This window comes from Octopus bimaculoides, chromosome 4, assembly GCF_046866305.1.
Source record: "Octopus bimaculoides isolate indiv1 chromosome 4, ASM4686630v1, whole genome shotgun sequence".
Taxonomy (NCBI): Eukaryota; Metazoa; Mollusca; class Cephalopoda; order Octopoda; family Octopodidae; genus Octopus; species Octopus bimaculoides.
In genome coordinates this window covers 121,663,809-121,691,373 of record NC_142931.1, presented here as the reverse complement: position 1 = coordinate 121,691,373, position 27,565 = coordinate 121,663,809, and the positions used below count along the sequence as shown (strand labels likewise).

The 27,565-nt window shown below is 32.1% G+C and overlaps 1 protein-coding gene across 5 annotated transcripts in view; it reads right to left on the bottom strand.

Moving 5' to 3' along the window:
* Positions 1-27,565, bottom strand: part of LOC106876923 (uncharacterized) — a 146,949-nt gene that overhangs the window by 31,248 nt on the left and 88,136 nt on the right. For 4 of the 5 annotated variants that reach the window (XM_089351276.1, XM_089351274.1, XM_089351277.1 and 1 more), the window contains one exon: positions 2,842-3,002. In XM_089351276.1, the coding sequence (XP_089207402.1) occupies positions 2,842-2,887 (46 nt within the window). In that variant the 5' untranslated portion in view covers positions 2,888-3,002. Of the gene's footprint in view, positions 1-2,841; positions 3,003-3,145; positions 3,437-27,565 lie in introns of those variants that run through there. The other variant, XM_089351278.1, reaches the window with a different exon arrangement.

Sequence of the window (27,565 nt, the reverse complement as noted above, 5' to 3'; positions counted from 1 at the left end):
TATATATCATATATATATGCACTCACAAATATATATATATATATATGTGTGGTGATATATCTCAGTATATATATATATATATATAGATAGATAGGTACATATACACACATAAATACATATGCATACGTATGTATGTATGTAATATACAACTATAGACATATATATCTATGTATATATCCATTTGTGTATATATATATATATATATATATATATATATATATATATATATATGTATGTGTGTGTCCCCCTATATATATGATTATGCATATATATGTGTCATTGTTGGGGTTTGTGTTTGTGAGTGTCAGCAATCATGTGTGAGTGTGTGTGTGTGTGTGTGTGTGTGTGTGTGTGTGTGTGTGTGTGTGTGTGTGTGTGTGTACAAAGACACATACAAACACATACACGTCTAGACTTTTTCATTACTATGTACATTTTTCACTTGCAGCATGGTTTAGACAAATATATTAGCATATAATGTTGAGGCATTATATTACAGCTTGATACCCCTCCTCACGCAACTGTTGTCAAGGAAGGGTTACTTCATTCCACTTGTCTCTGGAGGTGGAAAGCCAGAGGTCAATCAGCTGTGACAGTAAGTTCCAGCAACTGTAGCTGAATGTGTGTTTATGTGTATTGATATATATATATATATATAAAGATATATACGTATATAAATATATACACAGATATATAAATATACATATATATATATATATATATATATATATGCATACATATACATATATATGCATACATATTCATATATCTGTATACATACACGTACACATATATACATAAAACAATACATGAATATATATATATGTGCATTTTATGTATATACAGATACAGATGCATGTAATATACTTTTACATATGTATGCAAAGAAAGTATGTCTGATACATACACACATGCCGATATACACTTGTGTGTGTGTATATATACATAGATGCATGCAAATATATACACAAGTTAGAAAAAGGTATGTGTGTATATATATATATATATATATATATATATATATATATATATATAAGCACATATATACGTCATCATCATCATTTAACATCCGCCTTCCAGTTATACATATATATATATAAATATCCATAAATGTAAAAATATATATAACTATACATAAAGACACACACACACGTACATATACACGGACACTTACGCACATATATATAAAATTGATTTACAGTATCCACTTTACCATGCTTGCATGAATCAGACAGACTTTGTTGAGGCATATTTCTTGCAATCAGATGCCCTCCCTGTCAGCAAAGCCTTGCCTGTTTCCAAACAAGGTGAAATTTCCCCATGACCCAACAGTTTTTGAAGGAGGACTGGACATAAATGACATCACTGTGTATGGGAACTCTTGTTCAAAATTATCACGCAATGTCAAGACAAGGAGATGCAAACAAAGCTACACTCATGCACACACATAGATATATATAGATATATGTATGGTAGGTATCTTTCATTTTCTGCCTACCAAATCCATTCATAAGGTTTTGGTCAGCTAGGAGCTATAGCAGAAGACACTTGTCTAAGGTGCCATGCAGTCACATCCTCATATATATATATATATATATATATATATATATACACACACACACACACACACACACACACACACACACACATATTTATGTGTGTGTATACACATACACATATACGCATGTATATGTACTTGTATATGTGTACATGTACATATATATATATATATATATATATATATATATATATAGGTATATATGTACATTTATGCATATATCTAAGCATATACATAAATATATATATATGCATATTAACCGAAATATATATAAACACAAACATCTATACATACACACATGCACACACATATACGTATCTAAATATATATGTATTTATATACACCTGTGTGAATGTGCATGTATATGTGTGTGTATATATATATATATATATATATACGCATATGAATATGTATAAATATATATGTACAGACATACATATGCATATGTATTCAGATGTATATAAGCATGTATACACTCCCAGACACACAAACACATTCACATATGTGTAAATATACATATACACACATATATAAACTCACACAAAAATATATACACACATACTGTACATGTATATATATATATACATGCATACATACATATACCTACATATATGCATATGCACAAACACACAGACACATACATAAACATATACACACACATACAGATAACCATATACACAGACATTCACACACATACATGTGGACATGCAAATACAAATATATTTTTTTTTTTTCGCTTTTATTGTTTTTATTATCATTTTCTTTTAATATTTTGAGTGTAAAAAATATTTGGCATAAATATTTAAAGAAGGCATATCTGGTTTATTCACAACAGTAAAAAAAACCTAAAAGGAAAGTTCAAATGATTTCAATTGTCTTTGCTTTTATTTGACAAAAATAAGATAAGACAAAATAATTAAAAACTATTAAACATAAGAAAAACTGGAAAAACCTGCATATTTTTATGTAGTATGGTAATTTTCTAATGAAAAGGCAAATCAAATTGCAAAACAATGATTTAGTCAAGATAATATCTAACTAGTATATATATATATATATATATATATATATATATATATATATATATATGTATATGTATGTATTTTAGGGCCTAAATATAATTGAATGATATCACTGACTGTACAAGAGATTAATATTTAATGGTGGGAGTGGGGGGATAGAAATTCTAGAATTGCGCTAAGGAGCTTTATGGAAAAATTTAAGAATGCCTATTTGCATGTAGAATGAATATAAACTGAAAGAGAATAAATAAATTCACTTACCTTCAATATCAAGTGATTGAATTTTATCTGCTGCGGTTTCAGCCATTATGAAATTTGTCTAGTCTTAGAATTTATAAGTACTTTGAGTGTAGCAGCCGCTGTTTACAACAGTCCCCCCAAATGATGTAAGAGCCCATCTGATTGACTGCTACCTTGGCTAACTGCAAAAGAGAAGTTAATAATTTTTTTTTTTTATATATAAAAAAAATATAATCAATTTTAAAATATTGAATTAAATAAAATAAAATTATATTACATGAAATTAAAAAAAAAAAAAAATTGGAATTCATTAGATATTACTTACACATTATTTGTTCTTTCCCCCCACCCACCGGTGAAAAGAAAAAAAGCTCAAGAGATATTAGCGAACATACGTATATATATAAATATATATATTGGTCAACAAATTTAAGTAGCCGAGTAGCCCCTGTTAGCCAGCTGTCCAAACCAACACTGCATTCATCACTGCTAAGAGAGAGATGATATTGCATATAGTATCAGCTGAATGTACTTCTCCACAACATCCGCATCTCGGCTGGTTGCCACTGCTGTGTGTATCTCACATCTGCCAGCAACAACTTACATGAACGACACTGTATTGATGATGTTAATCACCATCGTCATCATCGTCATGGTCATCATCATATATTTATTGATCAACTCATTTTCTATGCAGTTCTGGAAACAAGGACTAATGCTGCAATACTCAGTACATTTTTTTTTTATTTTCAAAAGCAATAACAAAGTTCTGGATATATAGCATGACTCAACAAAATTTTCAGACTAACAATTTACTGTCTACTTGAACAAAATGGTCATTCTCTCTCTTTCTATTTCTCTCTCTCTCTCTCTATCTCTCTCTCTCTCTCTCTCTCTCTCTCTCTCTCTATCTATCTATCTCTCCATTCTTTTCTTTTATTAAAAGTAAACACAAATATATTTCTTTAATCATGCGAAACTCCTTTATAAAGTAAAAAAGGAAATCAATACAATAACATTTAAACATCATCATCATCATCATCACTCAGAAATAAAATTGTGAATTATTATATTCATAATTAGAATAATAATTAGTAACAGATATCCAAGATTTTCTTAACTGCCAGACCTAATATTTCAAGTCTCATCCAACCCTTCTGTTTTATAACAGCACCTTCCAGAAGCTTCCTTTCTGTGAACATTTTGCTTTTCACCCACTAATTTCAAACAACTGAAATTAAAACATTAGTTGCATTAATCCCTTCAAGTTATCTTTATCTATCTACCTAGTTGGAGAACCCTTGACCTTTACACAAAAATAAGACCTATGAAAACTGCTCTTCCCACTCCCCAGATAAACCAATAAAAAAGAAAAATTCCCTCCACACACAGACACAGACACACACTATGAATGAAATGCTACATGATACCTTGACCAGTTAGAAATAGCAGTCAATATCTCTCAAATTACATCCTACTGTCTTAAGAAAAAGAAAAACAAATGAGGTACAGTGAAAAATATATTCAATACCAAGTAATAAGATGGGATAGTCATGTCTGGAACACTTTTGATTATAGGTTTGCTCAATCAGGGCTGTCTTAGGGGAGGGGCTAAAAAACAACCACTATTAATGTCAAAAGTTGTCAATCAATGACAGGAGTCATATTTTAGAAATATTATTATAACTATAATAATAATATTATTATAACTATTAATATTTATAATAATATTATATTATCATAATATTATTGTAATGATCACTCACTGCAAAGAAACTTCTCTAAAAAATGGTGAATTTATTTTTGCGTGCATGTCAGAACCTACAAAAGAACTAACAATGTTATGGTTATCTATGACAATTTAGAAGGGAGATTTTGCAAAAGAAACAAACCTTTTCTTCCTACAATTAAGGAGCAAATTTTAAAATGCAATTGCCTGATAACTAAACTATAAGACTTATAAACTATTTACATTCAGTACTTCATATCTATACATATATATCATCATCATCATTATTATTGTTGTTGTTGTTGTTTTCACTTTTTCATGTTTCCATGGGTCAGAGGGAATTCAGAGGTAGGTTTTCTAGTGTTGGATGCTCTTTCTGCTACCAACACTCCAGTGTTTCCAGCAAGGTACATTTTTACCCCTTAGCCAGACAGCTTTTCATGGAAGATAGGAAATGCACAATGCCACTTCTATGATGACACTTGCTTACAACTATCACACAATGTCAAGACAAGGAGACACCGACAACAGCACCAATACATACAAATACAAACATACATAAATACACACACACACATACATACGCACACAGAAGCAAACAGACACACATATATATAGATATAGATATAGATATAAAGAAGGACTAATTAGAATATAGTTCATATTTGCATATTTTTTCCATTTTGTTTAGATGCATGTATGTATATGTGTGTGTGTGTGTGTGTGTGTGTGTGTGTGTGTGTAAAAGCATATACGCTGCCCATATAAACTGCACGTCAAAAAAAGGGGAAATTGTCGTAACACATGGTAAGACCAGTGGGGGCATTACCTAAATATTAATTATTGAAACAATTTCATCTTATTTCTTATATTGAAGTCATTTCTCAAGAAATAATCAGAACACACACATAAACGCACCTATACATACACATATATACAACCATAATATATGTACACTTTCGTTGATAATCATTTTATTGCAATTCTCCATATAACACAAGGGATTAGGAGGAAGAGACCCCCAAAAAGTAAGGAAAATTAAGTCGTAACAAATTGCGCTGTAAAGTTTTCACAGCTTACAGATTTTCCATTATCAATTTGCCAAATTTTCTAGCAGGTTCTAAGTAATGGTCAGTTTTAAGAACAAAATAGATATATCAAGTCACTAATTGTTCTTTCTCATAATTGAATATACGCAAAAGAATTTGTATCACGTAAAGTGAGTTACATTAACAATGAAATATATTAATAAAATTGTAGATTTTTTTTTACAATGTATTTTCCCATTATATATATAGAGAACATAGATATGAATATAGAGAGGGGGGGGAGACATTGATAGATAGATAGATAGATAGATGGATGGACAAGCAGACAGCCAGACAGATATTTGATGTTATGTTTGGGTGCACAAGTTGGAGAAGAAAGTACTCAATACATGTAGAGGCTATTTACTGCGTTTGATGTTATAAAAGATGTACAGGCATAATATATGCACCTCAATTTCAACAATGCATTTTCAATGCCATCTTAGGGGCAAAATCAGCCTATAAGAGGCCTAACTTCACATATAGGACCAGGGGAGGATTTTTGAGTCACTTTTCTCAGGGGGTGAAAAGTGCATCTTATGTAACATCAAATATGATATCATCTTTCTATCACAATGTAATGCACACAAGAGAGGGACTCGGAGAAGCAAGTTAGAAGAAACAAGTTCGCAAACATACACATTTATGAAGGATTTATTGTTTAATTTTGTTATTTTTTATTTTATATATTTATTTGTATTTCATTTTATTGCTGCTTTTCATTTTGTTAGAGATAATAAAATTTCTTATCGATTCTGTTGCAGGGAACACAGGAAAAGTTTAGTCAGGAGTTAGATTGTTTAAATGCTTCTAGCATTTTCTATTGAACTAAGTACATAGATGATATGTGTTTTAAAACTTCTGTAACCATATTTCTTATGAAAAACACACAGCTTCTATATTTCTCTTTTACTCTTTTACTTGTTTTAGTCAAGCAAATCGACCCCAGGACTTATTCTTTGGAAGCCTAGTACTTATTCTATCGGTCTCTTTTGCCAAACCGCTAAGTTACAGGGACATAAACACACCACCATCGGTTGTCAAGCGATGGTGGGGGGACAAACACAGACACACAAACACACACATATACATATATATATATATATATATATATACACACACACACACATATATATACGATGGGCTTCTTTCAGTTTTCGTCTACCAAGTCCACTCACAAGGCTTTGGTCGGCCCAAGGCTATAGTAGAAGACACTTACCCAACGTGCCACGCAGTGGGACTGAACCCGATAAAAATAAGTACTAGGGTTGTCTTGTTCAAAGGGTGCCCTAGCATGGCACCTCAGCCTAATGGCAAAACAACAAAAAATTCTTACATAGAATTAGGGGTGGGGGTCATTTAATTATGGACTAGGAAACAAGACCAGAAAGGTCTCAGATGAGTTGGTATAGAAATGGCTAATTACAATAATCCATGTTAAAACTAACAATGATTGCAAAAAGAAACTAATTATCATGCTGAGTTTTTAGTTTTACTTGCTCAGTCTCCACTTGATGATCATCACTGAATCTACTGGAAAAGACAATTAATTAATTAGCTAAAAGCAAATGTTAAATTGATAGTAAACTTTAATAATATGCAGATCGTCAAAACTGCTGATTCTAGCCACCCAACTAAAAGTTTGTATAACACTACATCATCATCATCATCATCATCAATATATATTTATATATATATATATATATATATATATATATATATATATATATATATATATATATATATATATATAATATATATCATGCACAGGCATTTAGATAAAAGCATATAAGCTCCTTTAAGACCTAAGTAATTATATAAGAGAAACTCAAATATAATATAATTGCCAACTTATATATATATTCCCCACACACATGCATATACATATATATATATATATATATATATATATACACACATATACAAATGAAGAATAATGGGTGTATATGTATAACTGTAAAAATAGTAAGTACTGGGGGTAATTTGTTCAACTTCAAGGTGGTGCCCCAGAATGGTCAATCTAATGACTGAAATAAAAGAATAGAAGAATGCATGTGTGTGGAGAGAGAGGGGGGAGAGAGAAGGAGGAGAGAGAGAAAAGAAGGAAGAAAGATAGAGAGAGAGAGAGAGAGAGAGAGAGAGAGAGAGAGAGAGAGAGAGAGCAAAATTTGAAAAATTATATGTATAGAAAGATAGATAAATAGATAATTTTTTTTCCAGTTCTACACCTCATTAAAAGGAAATGGTTATCCACTCCATGTACTATAACAAATTAGATTTTTTAATTTACATTTTTTTAAAATGAACATTCCTCTTATTATTTTTATTACTATTATTATTATTATGTTTGCAACAGTTTTATGCAGGTCCCTATTGCACCACCAGGGGCATCGCATTGTTCTTATGTGTGTATGTGTCTGTGTACATATATGCATGTGACTGTGTATATATGTGCGTATGTGTGTGTGTGTGTGTGTGTGTGTGTGTGTGTAGTGTTGCTTTCTAGGATGTAGAATAATGTTTGCAAACTACGTCGGTTTTTGCATTTTCATGAGATTTGTTTTGGTTTATCGTTCTTTCTGTTTCTCCTGACATCACTTTTTTTAATGTTCTCTCTGTTGTGCAGTGTACGTGCAATGTGGGTTGTATCATTCAGCTGGGTGGTGTCTGCATCGTCGTATGACGGTGTGATTGGTGTTGTGTGTTTTAGCGCTGGGTGTTGATCGTGTAGGCTATGTGCAGCGTAGGTGTGTTATCATATTTATTGGGTGGTAATTGCGTAGAATGTGAATTATATGATTTGTTGGTGTTATAGTTTCGGGTATTGATTATGTAAGAGTATGTATTAGGATGTTTTATTGGGTATTGATTGCGTAGAGTATGTGCTGTGTTATATTACTTGGTGTCGATTCTTAAGTGTATGTGTTGCATGTACTGCTACATTATTGGGTGGTTAGTGTATAAGGTATGTGTTGTGTGCAGAAAGTGTACCGTCATTGAATCGTAAGTACCTAATGCAGGATGAGGGTGTGTTTAGCAGGGCCATTTTTTTTTTTTTTTGACTGTGTGTAAGTATAACCTTGCAAACACTGGTCTGACTTTTGTTTCTGTTCATATTTTTTTTATCATACCCAATCATTCAATTATTACCGGTACTTTTATTTTTTTTTACTGTCATCATGTCCCATACCCTATTTATTTCAATTTCAAGATCCTTAATTTTCTTAATAATTATGATGAAATAAAGTAACAGTCAAACATTGGAGTTGATTATATTGACCAACCCTATCACACCAAAATTGCTTGACTTATAGCTAAATCAGAAACTATTATTATTATTATTATTATTATTATTATTATTATTATTATTATTATTATTATTATTATTATTACCATCATTATTAAGGCAGCGAGCTGGCAGAACCGTTAGCACACCAGGCAAATTGCTCAGCAATATCTTATCCATCTTTATGTTCCGAGTTCAAATTCCACCATGGTTGACTGCCTTTCATCCTCTCAGGGTTGGTAAAATAAGTACCAGTTGAGTACTGGGGTCGATGTAATCAACTAGTCCCCTTCCCCAAAGTTTCAGGCTTTGTGCCTTTAGAAGAAAGAATTACAACTACTACTACTACTACTACTACTACTACTACTACCACCACTACCACTATTAGGGTGCAGGCTGGCAGAATCGTTACCACACCAGGCAAAATGCTTAACAACGTCTTGTCCATCTTTACGTTCTAAGTTCAAATTCTACTGAGGTTGACTTTGCCTTTCATCTTTTTAGGGTTGATAATATAAGTACCAATCAAGTACTGGGGTCAATATAATCGATTATCACCCCACCCCCCGAACTTACTGGCCTTGTGCCAAAATTTGAAACCATTATTACTACTACTACTACTACTACTACTACTGCTATCATTATTATTAAGGCAGTGAACTGGCAGAATCATTAGCAAACTGCTTAGTGGCATTTTGTCTGTCTTCACATTCTGAGTTCAAATTCCGCTAAGATTGACTTTGCCTTTCATCCTTTCAGGGTCAATGAAAGAGGTACCAGTCAAATACTGAGGTCGATCTAATCAACTATCCAACTCACCCAAAATTTCAGGCCTTGTGCCTTTAGTAGAAAGGATTATTTTTATTATTAATCATTGATATTATTAGTGTGGGCATCTTTCGTGCGACACATCTTTCTGCAGCTCATCTCATTGACATATTATACACTTTGACATATTATATTACACTTTGTGTTTTGTTATGTACACAGCATGAAATCCTGGTCTCTGGAATAATTGTCATACATGAAACTGGTTCATGATGCAGGATCACTGTTGTAAAGTACTTGGTGACAGGAAGGTCATCTAGTTGCAGAAACCCTATCAAAAGCAAAGAGGATTATGTGGGCTCTGCATACCACATCACAGGTCACTGGTCTAGGAGGGTAGTGACACTAAAGAAAAATTGACATAAAGTAGAGAGATGGTTTAATCCTCCCACATGAGACAAGTTCTCCAGTGCTGCTGGTATAATAAAAAGCACCCAATACACATAACTCTTGCTATGTGTACCGAATGAAACCCACTGCAACGAATAATAAAATCCATCCAACCTATGCCAGCATGGAAAGTAAGACATAGAATAATAATGATGATACTCTCATATACAATGATGCATATCTAATAGATAATAAACATATCAGAATCATTTAATTTCCATAACACAAAGACGAAAAAAATCACTTCGAGAAAATACATTAAAAAAATAAGCAGAATGAAGTCTATTTACAGTTTAACCCTTTAGCACTTAAACTGGCCATATCTGGCCCAAATATCGTACCTGTTTTATGTTCAGACCAGGCAGATCTGGCCTCTCAATGACATTCTAAAAATAAACTATCACTTAATCAAAATATTAAAGCTACAAGATAATGCATAATTAATTCAAAACAATATGAATAAATAAGCATTACATTTGACAAAGTAATTTGAATGCTAAAGGGTTAGATAATTTTCTAGTTGCTGTTTTTTTTTTTTATTTTCAGTTTGTTTGTTTTGGTAGTTTTTTGTTTTTTAATTAACAAGCACTATCACTTTTTTTAATGACCTTGAATGTAAATCAATTCAAAAGAAAATATAATTAGTCATCTCAAATCACAACATTTTAAAAACTGTTTTATATCTTTATATTTTATCATTTACTTGTTCCAGGCATGCTGGAGCACTGCCTTGCAAGATTTAGCTGAATGAATTGAACCCAATACTCATTCTATTTGTTTGTTCTATTAAACAGCTAATTGATAAGGATGTAAACAAACCAACGCTGGCTATCAAGCAATGTTTGGGGAAGAAATACAAACACACACATACACACCCCATCTTTGAACTTCTTTCCTTTAACACCTCAAATGTAAGATCTTTTTCCCTGAAGATGGAGGCTACAAACATTATTATGGACCACCGAACCCCCAGAAACAGCTGTTGGATTTGTAATATTGTTCCTCATCCCCTTTAATTCTTTATATTGTTACTATTCTGCATAAGTCTGTATATACATATATACATTTTTTTGTAGTTTGTGTAACTAATGTACTTTATACATACGTACATACGTATGTATACACACACATACAACGATTTCCATCAGCAAAATTCACTGACAAGGCATTGGTCAGTCCAGATCTATAGTAGGAGACACTTGACCATGGTGTTGCATAGCATAATGGAACTGAATCCGAAACCATGTGATTGTGAAGCAAGCATTTTAACAACTCAACCATCTCTGCACTTATATATCTATTTCTACTTCCTAAAATTAAGTATTCCCAGGAATGCTTAATTTAATAATTGCAATATTACAGTGACAAAAGTTATTCTTGTTGCTGTTACAGGGAACAAATACCAAAATTTAGAAGAAAAATGATTAATTAAAATATAGAACAAAAGAAACAGTAGAACTACCCCACCATCCCCGAATGTATTTAGAATGTTCATCTTTCCAGAGTTATAAACAGTCACTATAATATCTTGATCATTTCAGGAATACACTATTTTGAGCGTGGCCGTTGCCAGTACCACCTGACTGGCCTTTGTGCCAGTGGCACGTAAAAGCGCCCACTACACTCTCGGAGTGGTTGGCGTTAGAAAGGGCATCCAGCTGTAGAAACTCTGCCAAATCAGATTGGAGCCTGGTGTAGCCATCTGGTTCACCAGTCCTCAGTCAAATCGGCCAGCCCATGCTAGCATGGAAAGTGGACGTTAAACGATGATGATGATGATGATGATGAGATGATACTGGCACTCCATCAGTTACAATGACAAGGGTTCCAGTTGATTCAAACAACAGAACAGCCTGCTCATGAAATTAACATGCAAGTGGCTACACATGTACCCTTAACATAGTTCTGAGGGAGATTCAGCATGACACAGAATGTGACAAGGCTGGTCCCTTTGAAATACAAGTACTACTCATCTTTGCCAGCTGAATGAATTGGAGCAATGTGAAATAAAGTGTCTGACTCAAGGACACAACACACTGCAAGGAATCGAACTCATGACCTTACAATCATGAACTGGATACCATAACCATTAAGCCACACATCTCACTAAAAACTAGATGATAACAAATGAAGACATATGCAGAGTGTTCATAAATTATCTTTACAACTGCCACAATTTATTGTGTCTATTAACATTGAGATCCATCGATCAATTTCTTTGCATCTAATGGAGCCTGTGTGGAAGTGTTCTGATGTTTCTAATCAAAATTTATTTGTTTGCCTATGTTTTCCAGTAAACTCTGCTGAGTTATACTTAGTTTTTACTTTTCTCTGAATTTTGAAAATTATAAATGTAGTTTATGGACACCCCATATTCTGTAACTTGAAAATTAGACTGTCATACCATTCATTGCTCATTAGAGATACTATAGTAGGTGAAACTATTTAGTGTGTCTGCATGGTAAATGTAAATAATAAGGAATGGCTTCTTACTCATTTGCACTAACTGATTACAGGTATCTGATTCATGCTTTAAATTAATGTCTACAATGGTGCAGATTTCAGTGCCAAGACACATAATTAGTTCTGTCATAGAAATTTAAGTAATCTTCATGTGTCTCGTAAAAAACAAAATAATAATAATAATCCTGTCTACTAGTGAATTGTCATGGAAACAGAATCCTAACTGCAATCAGAATTTTGAAATAAAACATCGTTAAGATTCGAATGTTAAAAATTTTAAGAAGTTCAATTTATAAAGAGATTTATAATTTAACTATTATCAGACTGAATCATTGAGTGCTTAGCTAATTAATATAATATATTCTCTATGCCTAGTATGAGTCTAATCATTTGCTAAGAACAATGTAGGAAAATTTATGATTTTATCATTTTTAAATATTTTTTTCTCTACAACTTCATTTGAGTTTCAAAATACACATTAATTAGCAAAACAAGGCTACTCAAATCCTCATTTAGAATGATTATTAGAATATTCAAATATATTTTTCCAGTGACCAACATACTGATACATATTCATGCATCAGTAATGCAAAGCAATGTGTTGTGGGAGTCACTTTGAATACAAGATGTAAATTATTAGCTATAGAAGAATATTTACCAATTATTGAAATTAACCTCATGATACCTATTGTTAATAATCTGTGATGCTCCAGATAATACGTTCATATGAGAAGAAAATCATAAAACTGAAAGCTTGGACAAGTCCTAAGGTTTATTTATGCTTAAACATTAAGAGAAAATAATATCTGATAGCTTTTGGAAAATATATATATATATATATATATATATATATATATATATATATATATATATCAATATATATTATCATCATCACCATTTAAGATCCGCCTTCCATGCTAGCTTGAGCGGGGCCTCACGGAGGTGATGACAAGTGACGAAAGCCTTTGGCAATATGCTGTGCTTGAAAAAGACTCATCAAGCCAAGTGGGACTGTAGCCATAGCCAACGCCAGTGTCACATAACTGACACCCATGCTGGTATCACGTCAAATGCATCCATTACACTCTTGGAGACCATACCAAATCAGACTTGGGGCAGCTCTCCAGCTTACCAGTTTCAATCAAACAGTCTAATCTATGCTAGCATGGAAAGCAGACACAAAATGATGATGATGATACATATATATACACACACAAACATACATACACTAGGCGCAGGCATGGTAGTGTGGTAAATAGTTTACATCCCAACCATGTGGTTCTGGGTTCTGGTTTCAGTTGGGCTGTGTGGTACCTGGTCAAGTGTCTTCTACAATAGCCCAGGCTGACCAAAGCCTTGTAAATGGATTAAGGAAATGAAAACTGAAAGAAGCCTGTCTTTTATATATTTATATATATATATATTTATATATATATATATATATATTGTCTCGTCTTCGAAACGTCTAGATAGAGTGGAGGGGATGTTCTGGGTGGCTTTCCGTTTTCCTATGTGTTCGTTCCGTTGTCTGTGGTTTGTTGTTCTGACGTCCTGTGCCCTGGTGTGCATGTGTGTGCACATGTGGATGTGGGTGTGTACATGTGTGTGTGTGTACATGTATATATATTCTTTGTATTATATATATATATATATATATATATATATATAGGTGCAGGCATGTCTGTGTGGTAAGTAGCTTGCTTACCAACCACATGGTCCTAGGTTCAGTCCCATTGTGTGGCACCTTGGGCAAGTGCTTTCTACTATTTCGACTAAAAGCAGTGCTCCAGCATGGCCACAGTCAAATGACTGAAACAAATGAAAGTATAAATATAGATACATACATACATACATACATATATACATCTATGTGCATGCATGTTTGTGTATGTGTTTGTTCCCTTGACAACCAGTACTGGTTTGTTTACATCCTCCATAACTTAGTGGTTTGCCCAGAGAGAATGTTAGAATATGTAGCAGGCTTTAAAAGTAAGTAATGGAATCAATTAGCTTTCAGTATGGCCACAGATCAATGACTGAAACAAGTAAAGATAAAAGATATATATATATATATATATATATATATATATATATATACATACATGTATACACATACATACAAACATGAGAAAAAATTGGGGGGTGGGCTTAAGACATACTCTTTACTCTGGGGTTAAACAACTATATGAACATCCTTACAGTTAGAATAGTAACTAAATAAATAAATAAATAAATAAATAAAGGAATTATCTAAAGTTTTCTGTATTTTACATTTTCAAATGACATCAGAGTTTATAACTTGAATCTTGAACGTCTGCACTTAATATGTCTGCCATTGCAAACATTCTCCAGACTACAACAACCAACAAATAAATAAAATATAACAATGCAGCTCGAGTCTGGAAACAATTTCCTTAAAATAATAATACTGGCCCAAGTTTAGTCCAATCAACAATTATCTTGTGTCATTGAAGTCTATTACTTTTATTTTAGACTCTCTCATCAACCTTTGCCTAATCACTAATTTCATGAAGATATATAAATAAATATTATTATTCTTCAGATCATTTATATATTTTCATACAGTTTTTATTTAAGTTTTTGAAAACCTTTACTTTACAATGAATATTTTCTGTTTTTGTTTCTTTTAATTTCTTCATTTTTTGTTTTATAGTTTTATTCTTAATGACTGTCTTTCATCCTTTTACTTGTCTCAGTCACTGGACTGCAGTCATAGTCAAGCAGATTAGCTCCAGTACTTTTTTTTTTTTTTAGTTTGTTACTTATTCTATCAGTCTCTTCTGCTGAACTGCAAAGTTATGGGGGTGTAAATAAACCAACATTGGTTACCAAGTGATGTGAAGGGACTAACTCAGACACACACACATGCAATCGACTTACACAGAGTTTTCATCTACCAATTCAACTCACAAGGCTTTGGTCAGCCTGAGGCTATAGTAGAAGACATTTGTTCAAGGTGCCACACAGTGGGACTGAACCCCAAACCACATGGTTGCAAAGTGAGTTTCTGCATTCAGAGATTTTTATGAGTATTATTTTTATAATTCTTATATACTTTTTTCTTAATTTTATGATTTTTACCCAGGAATTTGACAAACAGAGATCAATAAAATAAGCTTCAAATGAAACAAATAACAGAGTAGCTATAATTGACTAAAACTCCTTGAGGACAAAAGACTAACATGGACACTGAAATTAATCATTTGTTAGGTTCTCTCACTCCTACACTTGACTTTTACAAAAGATTCATATTCATGTATTATACTGAAGGAAACAAGCTTTACAAAACTTGAGCTCACCCAAAGGCTGCTGTTTATAGCTGAAAATTACATTGTGAAAGACTAAGTAAAAAACAAGCTAAACTGGAAATGAAATGTGTTGCCACTAACTTTCTATAAACCTCAACAATGCCAAACATCTTTAAGATTGGACTAATGATTTAAAAGTAACTATATTTGATTAAAAACCCAATTTCTTATACAGTGTTTGAATAGAATCTTTTGTTATTTCTCCACCATTCCACTAAATATATCTTACTGAAGGAAACTTCTTTTTAAAATGTATAAAATCTAGGTGAGTTGACATTTTAGTATTAAACAAAGGATCAACAAATTCAATTTCTGCTTCTAGCTATATGTTTACCTAACAACAGAGGTCTTTTTCCTTTCTTTTTTTCTTTTTTTTTTTTACTCCCTGTTTATTTTTGTGACTAATGATTAATATCTAACAAAGAAAATTAGATATTTGCATAAACTGAAACAAGCATAATTACACCAGAATAAAACAAATCCATTTGTGATACAAGAGTCATCATTTAATTTATAATGAAATTGACACAAGATGAATAAGATAATATACCTTGCAGAATGATCTTCAAAGCATGATGGAACCTATGACAGCCTATAACTTTTTTTGATACCAACCAGCCTGAGATTGTTTATAATTCTGTGATACAAACTTCCTGTTTTAAAGTGATTTAAATTAAAGCTTTCTATCAAAATTTCGCATTAATTTATGTTCCAAACACCAACTTGATAATGCATAAGTTATTTTACTAAATTCTTCATTATTTTGTAAATTATTTGAAAGAAATGCAGTGTATACATAATAAGTTTTAACATCATTATTCCAGTAGAGGTCTTACAGAATGAGAAAATATGAAACACACAAATAATAGCTGTGGTAGTAATAAGTAATAAAATAATTTTAAAAAATGAAATACTGAAGAGTAACTAACATTTCATAGATTGTTTACATGCTGATATCAAAATAATTAATAATAAAAGTTATAAATGGAAAATTTCAATTGTGATATATTTAGTATTTAAAATGATAATTTTTCTATTGCCAAGGTAAATCTAACAACATACAATGGCAATGTGCAAATGATATGAATATCAACATGCATAGATGGATACACATTTATGGACAGGTGGATACTCAGCTATCAGTATATTTTAAAATGAAAAGTTAAACATGCATTGAAAAGAAAATTCAAATTGGTTTCTCCCAATTTTTAATATTCCCAAGATGTTACAATTATTATCTTTATTATTATCATTATTATTATTATTATTATTATTATTATTATTATTAACATTATTATTATTACACTTTTAGTTGTTCCATGAAAAGATGAAACGTTGAATATTAAATAACACTGCATGTAATAATTAACCAATTATGGAAATGAAAAATATCTAACAAAATAATTAAATTTAAAGAAATTATTTATTTACCAGCAAATATGTTTGCTAATACAGACCACTACTAATCTTCATGGATTTCAGGTATCTACTTATTTATTGATGCATTATTTCTTTGAAACAAATTCAACAACATTCTTACCACCTACCATTCTATAACAAATGTTCAATTAATATAGAAAGCAATTTTGTAAAATTAATTTAAGAAATAGATCATATGAGAATAAACATTTCATGGTACATCTTATCCAGCTTCACAGAAAACACGCAGACAGGATTTGGGAACTTAAACAATTTGACCCTTTTGATACTAACCCACCTGAGACTGCCCCTGGTTCTAAGATGCAAATGCACTGTTTTAGAATGATCTAAATTAAAACCTTTCATCAAAATTTCATGTTTAATTTATGTTCCTAATGGTTTTGAATTTACGCAAGAATTAGTTGAAGTAAAGTAATGTTTCCTCATGACCAGACATGTTTTCATGGAAGACACCAGTTGTATGGCAGTGATGTTTGCCAACAGTTATCACAATGTCAAAACAAATACACACATATGCATACATGAATGCTCACACACACACACACACACACATACATACATAAAACAGTTGTTTTTTTTGTTTTGTTTCTTTTGTTAGTTTCTGCCTAACAAGACTTGCTGAGTTCAAGATGTCAAACAATGGCACTGAACCCAGAGCTATGTTGTTGCAAAAGGAACATTTTAACCACACAGCCATCCTTGCAATTATTATTGATAAAACAAGATCCTGCCTCATATCATGAAATGATTATCTCCCTTGCAATAGTTATAACCACTAAGGGAACCACATAAGTTTGAAAATAAACAATAGTTTCTGGTATTAAGATATATATATAGCTGCGTGAAAAAGTGCCACACCCTAACAGTTGAGGGAACCCGTGGAAGAGGTAGGCCCAGGAAGACCTGGGCTGAGGTGGTGAGGCAAGACCTTCGTACATTGGGCCTCACCGAGGCGATGACTACGGACCGAGACCTTTGGAAATGGGCTGTGCGTGAGAAGACCCGGCAAGCCAAGTAAGATCGTTGCCAGTGCCCCTGGACTGGTTCTTGTGCGGTTGGCACATGAGATGCACCATTTTGAGCGTGGCCGTTGCCAGTACCGCCTGACTGGCTCCTGTAGGATTTTCGAGCGAGATCGTTGCCAGTGCCCCTGGACTGGCTTGTGCGGGTGGCACATAAAAGACACCATTTCGAGCGTGGCCGTTTTCGTGCGGGTGACACGTAAAAGCACCCACTACACTCTCTGAGTGGTTGGCGTTAGGAAGGGCATCCAGCTGTAGAAACTCTGCCAAATCAGACTGGAGCCTGGTGTTGCCATCCGGTTTCACCAGTCCTCAGTCAAATCGTCCAACCCATGCTAGCATGGAAAGCGGACGTTAAACGATGATGATATATATATATATATATAAAGTTTAGTTTGTTTGGTTTTCTTTTTTAAATTACTTCCCATGCAAAGTACGTTGGTCAATCTTTTTTACTCTCCAGATGAAACACAATTGTAATCTTTTACTTGATCAACAGTGTGCTAACAAAGTCAAAAACATTGAAAACCACTGACCTAACCATTTAGCATTTAAACCAGCCACATCAAGCCCAGATATTCTAACTGTTTTATGTTCAAATCAGTCAGATCCAGCTTCTCACATCTACCCTGCAATGTCATTCTAAAAATAAACAAATGATATCACTGAAGCTGAGATAAAGCATGAGTAATACTAAGCAATATGAAGAAATAAGTATTACATTTATCAGAATAATCCAAATGTTAAAGGATTAAGAAGGCAAAGTACTGACATTGCTAGCAGAAGCCTGCAAAATTAAATCATTTCAGAAGCTATAACAACCCTTATTAGCATTTTAAAAAGAACATAAACAAAACAAGAAAGGAAATTTCTCAATAGTTGCTTAACTTGTCCAAATCCTCTATGATATTTAAGCTAGAGACCTTGTGTTTTAAACACTAAGGAGGTGTTTTGAACCTTAAGGTCAACATATCTACACTGAATGCAAGATGATTACATCAGAACACTGAACAATTTCTTTAATTTACCTCCATCTATGTAACAGATCTACTCAAGCTAAGCTGATCAGAACCACTCAACAATAACAAGCCAATTTCAAACGACATGATCAAAAAGCCACTTTGATCACTTAGTTGAGAAATGTTTCTGGTTATATATGTCCCAAGTCCAACCATAACTTACTAACAAGCCATTATTTCACTCAATGATTGTAATGTCACTAAAATATATATGTATACGTATCTATAGGTACGTGTGATAGTTAAATGTATTACATTTATTAGTATGATAATGTCCATTGAAAAAGATTTGGTTAGAATTTTTTAAATATATAGAAAAATGTGATGACATGGCTGACTGCTTCATTAATTATACTTGCTTGTTTTGCAGCAAGATATATATTTGTTCTGGATAATGTATTTTATTTTTAACATTAAGAGTTACATAAGGAAACAGCAACAATTATCGACCATTTCCTTTTCAAAATCAGAAAAAAATATTTTTCTGTTTCAACATTGAATTTAACAAATTCCCTAATCAAAAATAGATTTGCCATTCATTAATCATGCCATACGTTTGTTTTCCTAAGAACGTGTTTACCATAGTATTCTTGGCATTTCTGACAAAATTTAAGGACGATAAACTTTGCAAAACTGATGAAATTACACACACACAAACAATGAAAAGTAGAATCTGTAATATTAAATAGAAACCAGAGGATATTGTAGAGAAATCATAAGATAGAGCTTTAACAACAGGGTTCAGCTTAAATGATAGCCAACAAAAGAGCTTTTATGTGGTTGAGAAATTCTCTAGAAATAACAACCAAATCTTCTTCAAATCACAACCTATTATAAATGAAGGACGCATTGGATACTCTAGTCCTAAGTACGCAATGCATGAAATAAAAAAAATGGCATGGACATGACTGAACAACCTCTGATCATAGGTCTGCTTAATCAAGGCTGACGAGAAGCAAACCGATTAAAACAAAAGCTGACATCAACATCTAAAACAAACTAAATTAATACAAAAAAGCTTGAAAGCAGTAACTTAAAAAAAATAACATTTGTTCTATAGATTTAGGAATAAAATTATTATGCAATCAATTTAAAAAGTTTTATGGGCATTATTTCTATTTCTGATTTTGATTAAATTTAGCATAGTCATTGATTGGAAAACTATTAACAAGTTTTGTCACTCAAGTTATCATAGTGATATAGGTTTTTGAATGTTTGCCCATTTTCGGCATCTCAATTACGTAGTGTCAGCCATTTTGTGCACTTGTATAAGAAGAAGCTGATAATAAAATTAAGTCTGTAGGGCTAAATAGTTATTTAGGTAAAGATGTCTGTATGGAGTTTGTAAAAAAAACTCCAGCATCTTATAGTTTCCAAGAAGTCTTCATAAACTGAACTGAATCCAGGAAAAAGATGTCCAATATAGTACAAATGCAATTAACATAAACCAGTGCTCCACAACCAGTATGCCATGGCACACTAGTGTGTCACAAGATAATGCTAGGTGTGCCGCAGTGTAACTTGAACATTAATTTTTTCCCCTATACTTTTAGTCATATTTTTAGTTCAGGTGTACTGCTGAATTTTGAAAAGAATATAAGTGTACTGTGAGTGAAAAAAGGTTACAAAGCACTGATATAAACTATAATTAACACAAACTGTATCTTCTGTTATCTTTTATCATTTAATTGATTCAGCCATGCTGGGGCACTGCCTTGAAGAATTTTTAGTCGAATGTATCAACCCTAGTACTTATTTTTTAAAAGCTTGTTACTTATTCTATTGGTCTCTGTTGCCAAACTGCTAAGTCACGGGGTCGTAAAGACACCATCACCAGCTGTCAAGCAGGGGTGGGGGGAACAAATAGACACAAAGATACACATACATATACACACACACACACACATATATATATATACACATACACACACAATGAACTTCTTCCAATTTCCCTCTACCAAATTCACTCACAGGGCTTTGATCAGCCCAAGGCTATAGTAGTAGACACTTGCCCAAGATGCCACACAGCTAAACTGAACCCCGAACCATGGGGTTAGGAAGCAAGCTTCTCACCACACAGCCATGCCTACACCTATGTATTTAGCATAAACTTAATCTAAATGCTAAAGGGCTTAAAGTTAAATTTTATAAGGGATTAAGCAAATCATAAAACTGTCTTTGAAAAGTTTGGCAATCTAAATCCATCAAATGTCACAATGAAAGTTTACAACTGTTTTCTAAAGCAAGAACAATTCCTTTTAAAAAGACATGTTACCCCTGCAGAGTCATCTTATAAGCTACAGATGCCAGGATTTCCCTCCTTTAAGGAATGTACCATGCATGTATAATAAAATGACATTACAAATATAGAATTAAACACAAAAATGACTAAAAATGCCTTTGCATATAATTAGTCTATTTATTAGTATTTCTTGTAGAACTCCTGATGACCTATTACAGAACTGTAGGGTTCCAGGAAACCCCAATTAGGATATGCTCTTCTACAATAGTAAAGCTAATCTGAAACTGCGAACATGAATAAAAATTATTCTGTACAGGATACACTAACATCGGGTTACTCACAAAATTATAATAATCTTACAGGTAGGTATTAAAAAGGAACTTGCCAAAATTATTCTTTGCAATTTAAAGAGACTATAAGCATCTTTACAGGCATTTCCCAAATGAGATCAGCTGGAACAGTATATTTTAACCTTTATATTTTACTTGCTTCAGTCACTGGACTTGAAGGGTTTAGTTGAGCAAACGAACACCAGTACTCAATTTTTCAAGATTGTTACTTATTCTATTAATCTTTTTAGCTGAACTGCAAAATTACACGGACATAAACAAACACACACCAGTTGTCAAGTGGTGGTGGAAACAAACACAGACACAAAGATACACACACACACACACACTTATATGTAAATGTATAAGGCAGGCTTTCACAGTTTCTGTTTACCAAATTCATTCACAAAGCATTGGTTGGCTTGGGGCTATAGTGGAAGACACCTGTTCAAGGTGCCACAGAATGGGACTGAACCTGAAACCATATGGTTGCAAAATGAGCTTCTTAACCACACAGCCATGCTTGTGCCATTTACTGAAAAATTCAAAATTTCTCAATTGTAAAGAAACAGATGATGACTGAGAAAATGAAATCATAAAATATGTCATTAAAAACCTTGAAATTCATTTATGCAGTCATTTTTAGATAAGAAACTGGATTTTAACCTTTTGTCTGTCTTGTGCATCATATGCGAATATGCAAGACATATTTCCCAGCTGTCCATGCATCATACATGATACACATTACAAATTTTTTCAACTACCAGAATAATTTGGGAGTTAGGAAACGAAAGCTTTACACTCCTCAGAACATATAAAACAAAAGCTAATTAAAAGTCTGAAAACGAGCATGGACATTTAGGACAAATTTATGAAAATGCTTTAGATAGGCAACAGGTTAAAACGCACGCACACAAATATTTGAATATTTCAATGAAAATGAGTCAAAACAAAAATTTCAGTCATTCATGTTAGAGCTTTTTCATATATTTTTGACAATACACTTTTTTCCCCCCTAAATCTGAAATCTGAACTTTTGCAAAAATTCAAAAGGAAGTCTGGATCAAAAGGAATAACATGCCTTACAAAAAGGACAAAATGCAATATCAAAATTTATATCTGAAACGAACCAATCACCATCATTTCAAATGCTGTAAATGCAAAGTGAGTCATAAACCCAAATGTATTACATCATCATTCTTATCAACAGCTTCATATATATTTCTCCCATCTCTTGGAAGTTAATATACATTAATTCCTTCAATTAGTTTTTTTGGTTAATCTCCACTAGGGCAATTATAATGTAGTTATCAGATTTCCTTACTCAATTTACATCATATATTTTCAAAAATGCTATCAACTATTTGTAGTAGTTAGTGGTATGCTATTCACAGTTCTATCACTACTACTACTACTACTACTACTACTACTTCTATAATTATTCACAGCCAGTACAGTAATTTTTGCTCCGTTTATTCTTTTGATTCCTATTATAAATTCAATATCTAACTGCTGTCTCTTTCTGCATTAGATACTGCAAAGCTTTTCAACATGAATATTTCACATCTATATACAATACCAATGCAAAGAGAACAATATATATGGCTCCCAACAACTAAGTATGCAGCCCAGTTTCACTTTCTGATTCAAGCTCTTTTATTCCTCTTACACATCTAATGTCTTAGCCTGACTAATAAAAGTGCTTCTTCCTTTGCACTAAAATCAATATTGTGCTGATTACCCATTTCCAGACAGTTCTGATCACAAAATGTTAAAATAAAATTGATTCTCTTCCATTAGGTTATGGGATAAATATTTTGCTTTTTTTTTTATTCTTTATATTTATATATATATATATATATATATATATATAAAGAAATACTTTTCAGATATAAATGTTCTGAATTTCTTCCAGCTTGTAAGAGACTTTATCTGAGAAAAATGTATATACATTTCAGATAGAAGGAAATATCATTCAAGAACAATGTAATTATATAAATGATACAAATTATCCCTCAGTCTCACAAAACTTTATCACACAAGTTTTGCAGGAGAGAAGTGATATCAATGGCACATAACAAAGGAGAATCATTAAGCACATTGAAAAATAGCTTTTAAAAGTTAATTGTAAAATAAAAGTCCAAAAACCATAGATTATTCTTATAGGTCATCAAAAACTTTCAATAATCAAAAGTATTATTGTTTTCAGAATTATAATTTTTAAAAATCCAAGTTAATTAACTATTTATTAAAACAGATATATATATATTATTATTATTATTATTATTATTATTATTATTATTAGGACATAGATAAGAGTGAAAAACAATTTAAGAATTATACTCCAAACCTTTGGCCTACCTGAACAAACAAGAACAAATTTATTAATACATCTGACCATAAAATAGAGAATAAGTTCAAAGCAATTCATTATTATCAATAAATCAGTATAAAAATACAAAAGGGTTAAATTCATACAAAAGGGTCTGACACTATCCCTAACTCAATGAGATTAAACTCGCTGCTTTAAAGTGACCAATAAAAATCTTCCATCAAAACTTTTCATGTTCTTTTATATTCCAGACACCAGTTTGAATAACAACAAAGTTATTTTACTAAATTCTTTGACATTTTCAAAATTGACTGAAACAAAGACAGATTATTTCAACAGAAATATGGTAAGAAAATGGTTAAATGAATGAAAACTTATTACAATGAAATTATCTTCAAGCAAGATATTTATACAAATTAAGTTAGATTATCCAATATCTTCATAAACCACAAGGGTTCATAAGTTTAAGATTTCCAATCTGATTTACTAAGGTAAAAAGAATCAGATATTTTTTTTTTCACAGGTTAAGACACTAGTTCAGTTTATTGCAGACAGTATACTGGTACCTACTGACAACCACTAGATGTACTGAGAAATGTAGAATGAAGTGTCCTGTTCAAAAGTCAAAACACAAAGATACATGTACATTATAAGATAGGCTTCCACATAGTTTCTGTCATTCACATTCACTGACAAGGAATTTGTCAGCCCAGGACTATAATTGAAGACAGTTGCCCAAAGTACAATGCAGTAGGACTGAACCCAAAACCACATGGTTGCAAAGCAAGCTTCTTAGCCACACAGCTATAGTTGCAGCTAATTAAATAACTACAAAATAGATGTATTTTTACAAACTATAGAGACAAACATATATTTATATGTAGGATGGCTGAAAGGTTTAGAGTAATAGATCACTAACAACATCTGACCCTACAAGAAGCATTAATGCTGTTCTCCTCCTACTCAAGGCACATTGAAGATAAATAACACACCACTTGCATTTGAGTGGAAAATCGCTTTTCCTAACTATTAAAATTTGTAAAACCAGCCTACTCATTCTACCATGGAAACATGAAATATAAAACTTATAAATATAAACATGGAAACACATGTTTCAAACATACACTTCTCATCTCTCTCTCTCTCTCTCTCTCTATCTCTATCTCTCTCTCTCTTTTAGAGACATACATACACATGCATGCATACAAATAAATCTATGAAAATAAAAAGAATACATATAATTTTATTGATATATCTACATACTATTAAGTATTTTATTTCCTTATTTACTCATTCATTACATGAACTGTATTATTAATAATGGGCTTCATCTTTTAATATATAATCAATGGTACATCTAGACTCATACATTTTCTCAGCAGATAATATATCAAGAACATGTTATCCAAGCTTCACAGCTTTTACACATAGCTAAATATTTAAAGAAAAAAGAAAAAAGAAAAGAAATTGAGAATGAATGAAAGAAGAAAGCTAAACAGGAAAACATACAAATAAAAGGAGTAAATAAATGCAATGCTGTTCTCAAACAATTCCTTCAGCAAGCAGAAAATCAAGTTTTAAAGATATTTGTGAAATCCATGGAAATCATAAACATTTTACAAATAGTATTCAAAAGAGAAAAAGAAAACAAACAGGTTATTTTTCTGAGAATGAGACAGTAAATCATTGTTTTGTTTTTATTGAAGAAGATGAATAAAGTATAACTAGTGATAACTTCTAGTTGAGAACCGAAAATAGTTCACACATTACTGATTTGGTTGTTAATCGTAAATGTTTTTTGCTTACCCAGAGTTATGGAAACTACATATATCAAGTGCAATAGTTAAATCGCTGACATCCATGGGAAATTTAAAAACCAGCTCTTCTCAAGCAAAATTCAATATTTATACATTGGAATATATCTGAATCAATATGGATTTTTAACAGAAACTGAGATTTTTCAGCTATCGTGTGGTTGCCCATTTTAAAGGCAGTAGAGATTTTATAGAAATTTGGTTTGCTATATTTAAACAGATCAAACAACGATAGAAAAGATCCACTGGACCAGAAGAATATCTAATAAACAAACTCTTACTGTCATTCTATATCCTAGAGAGCAACCACAGCATGAGAAACTATAAGTGTGATCCATACCAAATTGAAACATGACAAAGGAAATTTGCAGAGGTGGCGAAAAGCCTTGCTTCTAAGCCTTCAAGAGGTAACCAATACCATTGAAGAGCTGACCAGGATTATTCAACAATGAGAAGCACAATTGGAAATTTCTTCATTTTTTTCTCTCTTTTTAGATGCAAGGAGAAAGACTTGCATACAAATATATTGAATATGTAATCTTTAAAGAATGAGTTTGATAAAGGGATGTGTTCATTTGCTTCAAGTTTTTATATTTCCATTCCAACAATATAGCTGTTCTTTCTTATTCAAATTTTCATACTGTAGCCAGAACTTACATAACATCGAATAAATGTATCGTTAGAGATGAAGAATTTATGAAAGAATGCAACAGAAAAATAAGAAAAATAAGCACAGTTATTTTGACTTGCTAGCAAAATAGATTTTATAGATATTCTACAAGTAAAGGAAAGGGAATAGAAGAGACAAAAAATCAAATATTAAACCATGCACTTTTAATCTCATGTTTATGTATTACAGGTTTGGAATGAATGAAATATAGTCAGTAAAATATAATCACATATGTATGTATGCATATATATATATATATATATATATATATATGTATGTACGCATGTATGTGTGTGTAAAGGTAAGATCCAAGGATCTGGGTGTAGGAAGTTAGTAAGCTTCAAGCAGTCTGTAGAAGGTATAAAAAACAACTTTCTAGGAACAATAGTGGTCTATTGATATAGAAGGTTGTAAACTTTGCCCATATTGAAGTTCATTAAGCTGAAAAAAGTTATTTTATAATTCACGGTTAGCAACTGGGGTTGCTGTGTATGTGAAAATCCAAATTTAGGGAATGGCATAGATAAAATCCAGGCTACATATGTTTCCTAGCTAGCAGAACCTCGGAAGTACTAATTAACTAAACGAGGGGTACTCCACTAGCTATTCATCAGGCCAAAATTACCTTAGTCAAATGAAGGTTACCTTGTCAAGAGATCCCATGTTAACTTGCAGGAGATTTGATAGAATAGCTAGTAGAGCACCCCTCATTTGGGTAGTTATTACTTCTGAGGTTGTATTAGCTAGGAAACATATGTAGCCTG